A 13,522-nucleotide genomic window follows, 5' to 3' on the forward strand; every position below is an offset into this window, starting at 1 on the left:
ATAATCAATCATTAATATCAAATTATGATACAATTCAATCTAATTGACTTTTGAGCATACCGACTTTGTTCTGGCCAAGCAAATTGGTATACCATCAAAATATTTTAGATGAATAAAATAATCGTAGCTCCATTATAGTACGTGTACTGGTAGACCATTAATATCTGTTTAAAGAAGAACTCACCAAGTCAGAAGGTGAAAGTTTAGCCCTTATCCCTACCAATCAAAAGATTTCACAGGTATTTTTATATTATATATTATTTCACCATCAATTATAATAATTAAATTAAAAAACAACAATTAGTATGTTCAATTTAATTATTATCAATTCAGATTTCATTTTTATATTTCATAAAGAGTTAGTTATATATAAGATAATACATTAATAAAATAAAGATTAAAAATTTATTACATATTTTTTTCTTTTTTTATGTAAATTAATTTATAAAATTTTTTTTATTGGTTTTTATTTTATTATTTTTTAAATTTACTTAATTATTTTATTTAATTGATTTTTTTAAAAAAATTAAACAATAAAAATCCAAATTTTTAAAAATCTAAATCCAAAATTTCATTTTTTTCATGTATATTGTATAAATTTAATTAAAAAAAGGCAAAAATAAAAAAATCAAAAAAAAAAAAAATTGATAAAGTTATTGAGCTGAATACAGATAAAAAATATACAAATATAAATACATTTTTTGAAAATGATTATTGATTGTGAAAAAATAAAAAATAAAATTTAAAAAAAAATATTTTTTTTTTTTTTTTTTTTTTTTTTAAATTTTTTTCATTTTTTCATTTTTTCACTTTATAATTTGATTTAATAGTTTAAATAAAATATATATCTATATCTATATATAGTCAATATATATAATATATTATTTAATATAATAATAATATTTATAATAAATGATATCGTCATCATTCCTTAAAAAAAACAATATTCTAAAAAATAATTATAATAATATTAGTTTTTTAAAACAAATCTGTTCAATTAAAAATTTTAATAATAATAATAGTAATAACAACCATGGGAATATAATTAAAAAAAAAAAAATAGTCCTGCCAACCGCACCCCCCACAGCGCACCTATTTCTACCTTTTTAAAACTATGAGTGCTATAAAAAATCAAAAAAAAAACTAAAAATAGAGGAAAAATTTAAAAAATTCATAAAAAATATTGATTGAAAAATTTTTTAAGTTATTTTTTATATATTATTTTTATTTAATTTTAGATATATTATTATATTCATTATAGACAGAATTATTAACAATATCTACCCTTGAAACCTTGGATTCGGTATACGCAATTTCGAGATGTCTAACTTCATCGAGGTATTCATCGTAAGTGATGCCTTTTCTGCATCGCAAGCTTAAATATTCTTTCAAATTACAACCAAGTGCCTGACCTAAGAAAGAAATAGCAGCGTCATCAGGTAGTTGACTCCTTCTTTTAACAATGTCAAATACAAGTAACAAGTTTCAAGTGACTTGAATTTGTTTTCTAGAATAGGTAGAGAATCTATCAAGGATGATGCTTGGGCTATCTTGATAGTAAGTTCTTAAGGCCATGATGTTTTCTTCAACCGATTTAGTATTGAGTGGATCAATAGTTCTTAATCTATCGATTGCACTACCACGAAGACTTGAAAGCAAATTAGCACTAGTTGGTTTAACAAAATGATGTCTGAATAGGAATTCAAACAAATCCCAATTTTTGTCAAACTCGGCTCTATTAGTTCCGTCAAATTTTGATTCTTCTGGGAATGGAACACGGTGTGGTTGGAAACTTAATTCTTTCAAAATTTGCATTTGATTATTCATTAGCTCCATCATCTTAAGTTCTTGTTCCTTTAACTTAAAGTTTGTTAATAAGTCAGTGCTGGTGCCTAATAACTCTAGTGGCAGATGGAGGTGTAGCAGCAGCTTTCTTCTGTGATGGAGGCCTGACTTTGCCCATTCTCTTAAAAGTACGCATTGCTCAATCCTTTCCCACCCCAATTTGGAACGATTATCGGTAATCAACAATTTGGCACCAGAAAAGGTTCTCTCTATTTCCACAGATGAAGAAACAACTGAAAAAACATTTCTTACTATAGAATACAGTGTTGGATATATAGCTTTTTTTTCTTTCCAAATCATATGAAGTGGTATCATTTCTTTTGTCCACACTTTCTTTTAAATACCTTTGGATTTCCAAATACTTTGAAATATATATAGGTGTCTCTTTTTTGTCTTTAATTAGATTGTTCTATGGTGATATTTGATGGTTTTTTTTTATCTTTTACAAAAGAAACAAAACATAAATTTAAGATGTGGGCGAAACATCTACTGGCAGAGTTATTAAAGGACGACTCTATAATTTTTTCATCACATAGCATTTTGACAGTACCGATACCATTTGAAGCATTATCTAATGAAATTGAAATAACCTTATTTGATAATCCATAATCTTCCATAACTTTTTTAATTTTGTTTTCTGAAAACTTGGTCATTGCAATTAATATAACAATTACTTTTAAATCACTCGTTAAGTATTGGCACTTAACCCATAAACTTTTTTTTTCCATGTGGGGAAGACCATAAATCAATGATTAGTGATACATTTGAGGTGACTTTTGATAATTCTTCAGCAATTAATAGCTTATTATTTTTGAAGATTTTGTAAATATCATGTGCCCAAGTGTCATTTTTTCACCCTTTTTTTATTACCATTCAAAACAACCAATTCTTTGCCAATTTGATCAGGAATTTCATCTTGACTTTGATTTTCTATTTCAATTGTATTGTCATCTTCAATTTCATCTTCAATTTCATCTTCAATTTCATTTTTTAACAACCTGGCCATTTGTTTTGTTTCTGGTGAAGTTGAAAGCTTTTGTCAATATCCTCTATTGAATTCCTTCTTGTGATAAATCTTTTATTTGTTACTTTCATTGATTATATTTTGTTATTAATATTAAAAAATTTTAATATATTTATTAATGTAATTATTTATTAAAGTAATTATTTATTATTGTAATTATTTATTAACTTATATTTTTATTCTTATATTTTTATATATATTAATAAATTTTGATAAATAAAAATGTAGAAGTTTTATAGAATTAAAAATTTATTGATGGTTTATTTAAAAAACACAATAAAAGCACAAATTTTTTTTTTTTAAGAGTGTATTTTAAAATAGGCAATATTTTTATTTCCCACTATTTATTCCTATAACAATTTGGACTAAATTTATTATAACATTGTCTGATATTAACTTTGGTAATTTTGCCACATTTATCTATTCGAACATCTGGCTTACATATAGGTACACTAGCTAGCTTATCTATATTTTTTGAATTCAATTTTAATTTGCTTTTCGAAAACTTTTGACGTAATTCTATTTTATGTTTGGTATCTAAATAAATAAATAAATAAAGAGATAAAAAAATATTAATATTAATATTAATAAAAAAATTAAAAAATATTTTTATACTTACAATAGATTGAATGGTGAGTGATAATGACTAATGATTATATCAAATTCAATCTCTAATACCATGAAATACTTTCTTCAGTTACCTTATTAGAACTATGGAATTCTTCAGGACTTTTAAAAGCATAGGATTGGGGGTGTTTTCTTGGATCAATTAATATCGACTGTCCCTTTTATTCTCTTTCTTTTCCTAGTAACAAAGTGATAGATATATTTTGATTTAAATATATCATCAAATTTTACTTCCATAATTAATAAAAAAGATAAATAAAAAGGATAGTTGACCTTTTGAAAAAATTGACTAATAATAATAGTAATAATATTTGTGTGTGTAAAATAAAAATAAAAAAATAGAAAAAAAAACCAAAAATTTTTTTTTTTTATATTTTCAAAAAAAAATTCAAATTTTTTTTTTTTTTTTTTTTTTGCAAAAAAAATTCAAATTTTTTTTTTTTTATTGTAAAATTTTTTTTATTGTAAAATTTTTAAACGGAACCCCGGAAATTTTTATAAAAATTTTTAGTTCATTGAATTGTTTTTTTTTTTAATTTTTTTTTTTTTTTTAAATTAATTTTTTTTTTTTTTTTTTTTTTTTTTTCCTTCTTTCTTAAGAGATAAGGATAAAAAATCTTTATAAATTTTATTAAATGTAACATTTTAAATAAAATTATTATTAGAAACATTCAAACATAAATGGTAAATAAAATTTTAAAATTAATTTTGATTGTAATTAAAAAATATTAATTTAATTTTCTATAATAGAAAATCTAAAGCTTTAACAAAATCTCTTTACATGTTCCGTTCAGACAAGGTTCTTAAGAGTTTACATGTTCCTTTTTGAATTTACGAGTTCTGTTCTTACAAGATTCTTAAGAATCTACATGCTCCGTTCTGACTGGGTTCAAATTAACAGACCCAAAGAAAATTGAAACTGTAAAAAACTACTTTTAATTTTACATTTTTTATGTTTTGTTGCAATTGATTTAAAAGTAGGGAACCTTTTCGTCTCTTTCATCAATTTTATAGACTTATAATAACCATCAAGTTCAATAGATATCCAACTTTTATCATATTTTAATGTATCTTTGAGCAATGTTAATGTTGCTATTTGAGGAATCTGAAATTATTGCCAACCAAACTTGTAAATAAATTTAAAAACACCCAAATCTAACATTAAAGTAATCGACAAATATTCAAAAAGATCTTCTTTGGTAATTTTCTTTTTTTTTTCAAATAAAAAAAAGAAATGTGTCTCCTCTTTTTTTTTAATTTTTTTCATATATTTAATTTAATTTTTTAAAATTAATATAATAAAGGTGTACACAATAATATTTGTATAAAGGTTTTAATTTACTTTTTTTCAAAAGAGTCTTTAATTTTGGTTTTATAATTTATATGTCTTTATTTTTTAATATATAAAAATCTTTTTTTTGTTTCATATCTCAAACCAAGCTACATTCACAGAAACAAAATTAAAAAAAAAAAGGAAAATTATAATATAAAAAAAATTATATTATTAAAAAAATATATATTTATTAATTTTTAAAAAAAAATATTAAAATAAATATCTTTGATATTAATCAAAAAAATTTTTTTTTTTATTTTTTCATAATTTTTATTAAATAAATTAATTATATATTAAAATAATAATGACACTCCCAAATTATTTAATAGAATATATATTATCATATAATATTTCGCATGTTATTTCAAATCAAATATACAATGGATCAATAGCAACCAATCTCAAAGCAGATGAACTTGTAAAGTATTCATTAATCTCAAAAAAAATCTTTGGAAATGTATCAAGTGAAATTAAAGAACGCAGTAATGATGAAGCAAATGTCCAATTAGTTCAACATTTAAGTGGAAAAGAGCATGGATTGGTTAAACCTCAAGATCTAGTTAAAATTGTAAGATATTATTCAGATTTACAAGAGCTTCAACCATACCAATATAAAATGATAATTTTAGAGAATATTATGGCTGGTGATGCAAGAACTATTTTACAAAATTATCAGAATCTACCAGAAAATATTGAAGTTTCATTATTAATAGATGATAGTGAAGAGTCATTAATTGATGAAAATGGTTTATTTGGTTTTAATAACGAAGATCCAAACTCAAAAATAAAAAAGTTATCATTAGAATACCTAGGTCCAGAAAAATTATATTATGCTTTAAAATCAAATATTAAAAACATCTCATACAAACAAATAAAACCACAATTTTCATTTTCAATTTGCATCGATTTAGAATACAATTCAAACAAAATCAGTATTGATGATTTAGTATTCTCACCAAGTCTTTTAGGCAATAATACAGAAAGATTGACAGTTTTGAGTAGTTTAAATAGTTTAACCTTTGACTCCAATGTTGAAACAATGGTTAGCAATATAAACTCAAAAAGAATTCTCATAGAGAGAGGCTCTAATTACTCTGATACCAATCAAGAAGGTGCCGATTCTCAACAAGTATATAACAGAAATTCTGATAAAGACTGGCAAATTGTTGTTAGGAAGCTATCAAATGAAGCTACATTAAAAAAATTGGCAATTACACACCTTTGTCACGAATCTTTTAAATGTATGATTTGCAATGGAAATTATCAAGGTTTAGATTTACCTTTGGTTTATAAAGGTATTGAATCAATTCTTTCCAATCCTTTTTTAGTATCAGTGGACCTAAATATACCCCATGAAGAGTTAAATCAAGATTTAATTCAAGGTTTTGTTGAAGCTAGAAGTATAAAAGATCTAAGATTCGATTTCAAACATTTATTACCAATTATCAAAAATGTTTTAAGTCGAAATAGAAATATTAGAAATATAATGTTAAAGGTTTCAAATTTAGAAGATTTAGAAACCTCATTACAAATTTTAAGTGACCCAAAGTACAAATATGACGTCTATTCCGTTTCAATTTGGACCAATTTTGAGAACTGTACCCAAGTAAAAGAATTAATTTCAAAAAAAAGAGTTTATAAACCAAAAGAAATTAATATTATCAACCTTTACTATAGTAATGATAGTAAACCAGATTATTATAAGGTCAGTTTTAATAACACTTCTGTTAATTTACTCTATTGGAATAATTAAATTCAATTTTTAAAAAAAAAAAAAAAAAAAAAATAAAATAAAAAAAAATAAATAAATAAAGTTAATACCAAAATAAATAAATAAATAATAATAAAAATAATAAATAAAAAAATTTTAAATTTTTAATAATTAATTAAAATAAAAAATAAAAATAAAAAATAAAAAAATAAAATAAAATAATTTTTTTATAAAAATATTAATATAATATTTTATTTTTATAAAAAATATAAATATAATTTCAAATAATTTAATAACCACATTTTTAAAAAATTAATAAAACATATCATTAATCAATTATTATAATAAAGCCTCTTGTTTATTATAAAAAATATATTTCAGTTAGAATATATTAAAAAAAAAAAAAAAAAAAAAAAATTATTAAAAACATGATATTAATTTTCATTGGTCAAGTTTTTAAACTTCGAAAAATAATTATTTGAATTTAAGTTATTTTTCAAAAGTACTAACCTCTGAAAAATAAAATAAAAAAAAAAAAAAATAAAAAAAAAAAAAAAAAAGGGTTTTATTATAATTGATTTAAAATAACTTTTAATTTAATGTTTTTAAAAGAATATTAAAAATCAAAAGTTATCATTCTTTTAATTAAAACATAATCATTTCGAAAGTTATTATAAACTAAAATTCAAATAACGAAAGTGAAAAAATGTTTCATATAAAATCTTGGATATAAATGACTATATTTTAAAATAGGATCTCAATGGTTTTTCCAAAGAATGATATTTTCATAAAAAATATAATGAAATCAAAATGTGTCAACAAACGACATTTCAAAAAATTCAGTTAGCTTTTTAATTTTTTTTTTTTAACTATTTTTTTAATATTTCATATGAAGTTGGTTATTTTTAATTTTAAAAAATTTTTTCAGATTAAAAGATTTTTTTTAATTTAAAATAATTTTTAAAAAAAGAATAAGTTAAACCAAAAAGATTCAAAATAAGACGAAAATAATTAAATTATTTAAATTATAAAAATTAAAAAAAATCATTAAAACACAAATTCCTAATTAATAATTTTTTTTAATTTAATTTTATTTTTTTTTTTTTTTTTTTTTTTTTTTACAGATTTGAAAATCTATAAAATGCACCTGAAAAAAAACTTATCAAAACATTTTCAAATCTCTTTTGTGTAATTTAATAGAAAATAAAATAATTTAAAAAAAATTATTTATACATAAATATACTTTATAGATTTTATTTGTGTATATATTTTTTTAAAATTAAAAAAAAAAAAATTAATATCTATTACCAGAATATAGGTTTTTTTTTTTTCAATCGTTATTTTTTATAGTTGTAATAACAAATAATCAAAATAAATAAATAAATAATAAATAATAAATAGATAAATTTTTAGTAAAAGAAAAAAAATATTTAAATAATTTTTTTTTTTTTTATATGTACCAAAAACTTTTTTTAAATAATAATAATAATATTAAAAACTTTTATAATAAATTTAAAACATAGAATATAAGTAAAATAATAATGAGATTATTGTTACCTTTATTTATAATACTTGGTTTATTAACCAGTACAATATTTTGTAAGTAGTTTTAATTTTAAAATAAAAAAAAAAAAAATTAAATATTAATATTTATTTTATTTTTACAATTATTATAGGCGCAGAACAAGATTATTGCATGGTATTAGAAAATGCATTAATGTTTTATAAAATGAATAGAGCTGGTCGTTTGCCAGATAACGATATTCCATGGAGAGGTAATTCCGCTTTAAATGATGCATCACCCAATTCACAAAAAGATGCCAATGGTGATGGTAATTTAAGTGGTGGTTACTTTGATGCTGGTGATGGTGTCAAATTTGCTCTTCCAATGACATACTCTATGACTATGTTGGGTTGGTCTTTCAATCAATATAAAGATAACATTGCCAAATGTGGTTTAACCAACTTATACTTGGATACAATTAAATATGGTACCGATTGGATTATAAATGCACATACTGCCGATAACGAATTTGCTGCCCAAGTTGGTGATGGTAATCTTGATCATTCTTTCTGGGGTCCACCAGAAATGATGACAATGAACCGTCCAGTATATATGATCACCGCTGATCAACCAGGTACTGAAGTAGCAATGGAAGCCGCTTCTGCCCTTGCTGCTGCTTCATTAGCTTTTGCTGATTCAGATCCAGCCTATGCCGCCACTTGTTTAAGTCACGCTAAAACTCTTCATAACTTTGGTTATACATATCGTGGTTCCTACTCTGATGTTGTAACCAATGCACAAGCTTTTTACAATTCATGGTCAGGTTATAAAGATGAACTTGTATGGGGTAGTATCTGGTTATACAAAGCCACTGGTGATGCTTCATACTTAACCAAAGCTAAAGCCGATTACGCTACCTATGGTATTGGTGGTATGGCTCAAGGCAATTCACACGATTGGGATCTTAAAGCTCCAGGTTGTTCTCTTTTATTATCACAATTAGATCCATCTACTTCAACCTATGCCAACGATTTCAACAGTTGGTTAAAATATTGGTTACCAGGAGGTGGTATTACTTATACTCCAGGTGGTTTAGCTTGGATTAGACAATGGGGTCCAGCTCGTTATGCTGCCACTGCTGCTTTCCTTGCTTCCATGTCAGGTTCAACTGATGGTACTACCTTTACTGCTGCACAAATTGGTTATCTCTTAGGTAATAATCCAAAGTCACAATCTTTTGTTGTTGGTATTGGTCCAAACTATCCAATTAATCCACATCATCGTGCTGCCCATCACTCTACTACCAATGATATTAATAACCCAGTTAACAATTTATATCTCTTAAAAGGTGCTTTAGTCGGTGGTCCAGAATCTGATGATTCATTCTCTGATGATAGAACCAATTACATTTCAAATGAAGTTGCTACTGATTATAACGCTGGTTTTGTTGGTGCTCTTGCTTCACTCGTAGATCCAAGCTCAACCCCAGCTCCAACTACCACTCCAACAAGTACTCCAACAGAAACAGAAACCCCAACAGCCACTCCAACAAGTACTCCAACAGAAACTGAAACTCCAACTGATACTCCAACAAGTACTCCAACAGAAACTGAAACTCCAACTGCTACTCCAACTGGCACTCCAACTGAAACTGAAACCCCAACTGCTACTCCAACAAGTACTCCATCTGAAACTCCAAATCCATCCGATTCACTTTCAATCTATAATAGCGGTTTACAATCCAATTTCCAAGACTGGTCATGGGGTGTTCATTCATTAAAATCAACTGAACAACTTGATGATGGTGCCACAGCTTCTGTATCCTTCACACCAAAAGAATATGGCGCTATTTTCTTTGGATGCAACCAATGCATTGACACTGACAAATACACTAAACTTCAACTTTCTGTTAATGGTGGTTCATCCGGTAACCAAAATGTTAAATTGACCATTGTAAAAGATAGTAAAGCTGTTGGTTCTAAACTTTTAAGCGATATTATCGGTTCAAGTATCCCAGCCAACCAATGGACCCAAGTCACTGCTTCATTCTCTGATTTCGGTGCAACTGGTAAAGTTGACGGTATCTGGATTCAAGACATTAAAGGTGATGAACAAGGTACACTCTATGTTGATAAAATTTCAGCTTATTAAATAATTTAACTATAATATAAATAACGAATATATTAATTATATAATTTGTGTATTTTAAAAAAAAATTTAATTAATATATATAATAAACAAATAATAAAATTTTAAATTAATTTTATTACATTTTAAAAAATAATTATCTATCTATTCTTTTAACCTCATTCATTCATACTTTATTCTTTTGTTAATTTATTTTGTTTAAATAAAAAAGGGGTAATTAAAAATAAAATTTTTTAAAAAATTATTTAAAATTTTTTATTTTTTTTTTAATTTTAAAAAAAAAAATAAAAAAATACTTCATTTTATTAAATGGAAAATAAAACTAATATAAATAATAAAAATAACAATATAGATAATATAAATTGTAATAATAATAATGAACTTCATTTGTTTATTAGAATAATTAGAAATATTTATTTAAAAAATATTATATTTCAGCATATTAAGAGTTTAAATGCAATCGATTATATTAAAAGAAAGCATCAATTCTTTAATATTAAATCTTTATTATATTTTCGTTACAGAGATTACCTTGAAGATTTAGAAATTAGAGGTTCAAGTACAATTAATGAATATTTTTTAGATTTACCCGATTTTTTAGAAAATAATAAAAATATAATTAGTAATAATAACAATAATGAAAATACAAATAAAACCAATATATCACCAAATTTATCAAGTATAAATAATATTAATAATAATGATGAAATTAAATATTTGTATGAAGGGTTAATACCAAAAACTGTGAAAAATTTAATACTATATAGGGATATTAAAGATAATTCAATAATACCAAATGTAATACCAAATTCAGTAAAAAGGTTAACAATAGATAAAAATTTAATATTAGAAAATGATTCAATTCCATCATCAGTCGAAGAGCTCATTTTCTGTGATTTTTCAAAATTTACGGTATCATTTGAAAGCTTTCAAAAACCCTATAGATTAACCATGTTAGAGTTTGGAAATTATTATAATAAACCTATCAAACCCAATTCACTTCCACCATCAATTAAACATCTCTCTTTGGGTAATTCATACAATCAAAAACTTTTCATAGAATCCATACCAAAAGAAACAGAGTATTTATATCTTGGTAACTCTTACAATCAAATAACCAAACAAGATATATTTCCTAAAAATATCAAGACACTAATATTTGGAATATCATTCACAAGGTCAATAAATTTAGAGAATTTAGATTCATTAGAAACATTAATTTTTTACAACCCAGAAATGAAAAACAAGTATATGAATTTAACTTTAATAACACCAAAATCAATAAAAATATTAAAAATTGCTCAAGAAATAATTGAAATAAATAAATAAAATAAAAAATAAAAACAAATAAATAAAATTATTTTATTTGATATTATAAAATATACAATACATATATTTTTATTTTTATTTTATTTAATTGTCTAATTGTGCTTCATTTTCATTTAATGATTTCTTTTTTTTATTATTTATGTCTTTTCCTTCGTTTTCATCTATTGGTATACTGCCATGGTCAACATTTGCCTTTTCATCATTATCTTGTAGCTCTATTTCGTTATTCATATCATTATCTTTATTTTTATTTATAAATGTGTTATTATTTTTGCTATTGCTTGTTTTATTTTTAAATAAACTGGTTCTTTTATATAATAGTATTGCTATTACCACTATTATGACTGTTGATATTATTGGTATTATTATTGCAATTATAAGTTTATTTTTATTATTAATTCCATTGTTGCCATTTTCATTAGGTTCCTCTTGACTATTGAGATTTATAATTGTACTATTAATTAGTTTCATTTGGTTTAGTATCGAGTTATTATATAAAATTACTTTGGTATTTTCTGAAATGATAGAGTCTTTAGATTCGATGGTATTGTTTGATAGCGATATTGAATAGGGTGTGGTGGAGTTTAGAAATTGATTAAATTCTTTTTCTACTATTAAATTACTGAAAAATAGTTTGCAATATTTTGAGTTTATTGAAATTAGACCTACAATATTATTTTTATTATTTTCTATTATATTATTTCTAAAGGTGCTTTCTATAAAAGATACTAAAGTATTATCTGCCACATAATGTACATGTTCAAAATGAGTTCTAATTTCGAAATCCAAATCGAATAAATATTGAATGCTTTTATTTTTTAATAATTGATTGTTCTCTATTGATGAATCTTTAAACTGAAAACTGAAGGTTTGTATTGCTTTATCTATATTCCCAAAATGTAAAAAGTTGTTAATTTGGTTGTATTGAATTTTTAAATGGTTCATGTTAATGTCTACATTGTTGTGAAATACTCTATAAAAGCTGACACCTAAATAATTGTTTTCTATAACAGTTCTTTCCATTACCAGTTTTTCTATTAGATATGAACTTATTAATGGTTCGTCTTTGATTATGGTATTTCTGAAAATACAATCATAGAAATACATATTGCTCCAACAAGAACCAATTGGACTTTTATCGAATATCATGGAATTATGGCTGCTTTTGATTAAATTATCAAATATACAAGAGTGGAATATTATATGTTTTCTTAAATTGATTTCTTTACTATTTTTGTAGGATATGGCTGTTGCTATGACTGCATCTGAATTTTTAAAAATACAATTTCTAAATATATATGTTCTATTGAATCCATAAGGTGAGTCTATAAAAACCTTTAGTTCGAACATGGGTTTTGTGTACCAATTGACTAGTTGTAGATTATATATGGAAAATACTATATTTTCGTTATAATTATTATTATTTTTAATAATACTGCTAATATTATTATTATTGTTACATTGATAATTTATTGTTGGTTCTTGAGTATGAATAAAAGGTTGATTTATTTTACTCCCATCTAGGGTGATTATTGTTTCATTTAATTCTTTAAAATCTGAATCTACAATTTTAAAATCAACAAAACAATAATTATAAATCTCCCCAAATGCTACAAATTCATCATTTAAAAATACATTTTTTTCATTTTCATCTACTAAAATATATAATATTAATGAATTATTAAACTGATTATTATTATATTCCACCGGGTTATATTCTGATGCACTTTTACCTGCATCAAAAAATGATTTACAAGGAGGGTAAATTACATTCCTATTAATATCCAACTGACCACATTTAAAATTTTCATATTTTTCTTTACTGTTAAAATCAATTACTATATAATATGCATTTATTATTATAAATTTAAAATTTAAAAAAAATAAAATGATTAATATTAAAACTCTATTCATTATTTAATTAATAAAAAATATCTAATTAATAGTTTTTTAATATTATTTAATTTTAAATATGATAAAAATTTAAAAATGTGGGTTGTA

At 23.3% G+C, this 13,522-nt stretch overlaps 6 protein-coding genes across 6 annotated transcripts; 3 read left to right on the top strand and 3 right to left on the bottom strand.

Annotated features, from left to right (window-relative positions):
• Nucleotides 1-1,485: 1,485 nt before the first annotated feature.
• Nucleotides 1,486-2,160, bottom strand: DICPUDRAFT_82554 (uncharacterized protein; the record flags this gene model as incomplete). Its single annotated transcript, XM_003291859.1, has 1 exon — nt 1,486-2,160. The coding sequence occupies one exon, from the start codon at nt 2,158-2,160 to the stop codon at nt 1,486-1,488; it is 675 nt and encodes a 224-aa protein (XP_003291907.1).
• Nucleotides 2,161-2,240: 80 nt separating this feature from the next.
• DICPUDRAFT_82555 (uncharacterized protein) lies at nt 2,241-2,573 on the bottom strand (the record flags this gene model as incomplete). Its single annotated transcript, XM_003291860.1, has 1 exon — nt 2,241-2,573. One exon carries the CDS (start codon nt 2,571-2,573, stop codon nt 2,241-2,243), a length of 333 nt encoding a protein of 110 aa, XP_003291908.1.
• A 2,560-nt stretch (nt 2,574-5,133) lies between these two features.
• On the top strand, nt 5,134-6,582 carry DICPUDRAFT_156555 (uncharacterized protein; the record flags this gene model as incomplete). The annotated part of the gene is made up of 1 exon (XM_003291853.1): nt 5,134-6,582. One exon carries the CDS (start codon nt 5,134-5,136, stop codon nt 6,580-6,582), a length of 1,449 nt encoding a protein of 482 aa, XP_003291901.1.
• A 1,627-nt stretch (nt 6,583-8,209) lies between these two features.
• DICPUDRAFT_39756 (uncharacterized protein) lies at nt 8,210-9,511 on the top strand (the record flags this gene model as incomplete). Its single annotated transcript, XM_003291854.1, has 1 exon — nt 8,210-9,511. A coding segment is annotated over one exon (1,302 nt), but the record flags the coding sequence as incomplete, so codon positions are not given.
• A 990-nt stretch (nt 9,512-10,501) lies between these two features.
• DICPUDRAFT_82558 (uncharacterized protein) lies at nt 10,502-11,521 on the top strand (the record flags this gene model as incomplete). Its single annotated transcript, XM_003291855.1, has 1 exon — nt 10,502-11,521. The coding sequence occupies one exon, from the start codon at nt 10,502-10,504 to the stop codon at nt 11,519-11,521; it is 1,020 nt and encodes a 339-aa protein (XP_003291903.1).
• Nucleotides 11,522-11,605: 84 nt separating this feature from the next.
• DICPUDRAFT_82559 (uncharacterized protein) lies at nt 11,606-13,435 on the bottom strand (the record flags this gene model as incomplete). Its single annotated transcript, XM_003291861.1, has 1 exon — nt 11,606-13,435. One exon carries the CDS (start codon nt 13,433-13,435, stop codon nt 11,606-11,608), a length of 1,830 nt encoding a protein of 609 aa, XP_003291909.1.
• Nucleotides 13,436-13,522: the final 87 nt, after the last annotated feature.

Source organism: Dictyostelium purpureum (assembly GCF_000190715.1).
Source record: "Dictyostelium purpureum unplaced genomic scaffold DICPUscaffold_306, whole genome shotgun sequence".
NCBI lineage: Eukaryota > Evosea > Eumycetozoa > Dictyosteliales > Dictyosteliaceae > Dictyostelium > Dictyostelium purpureum.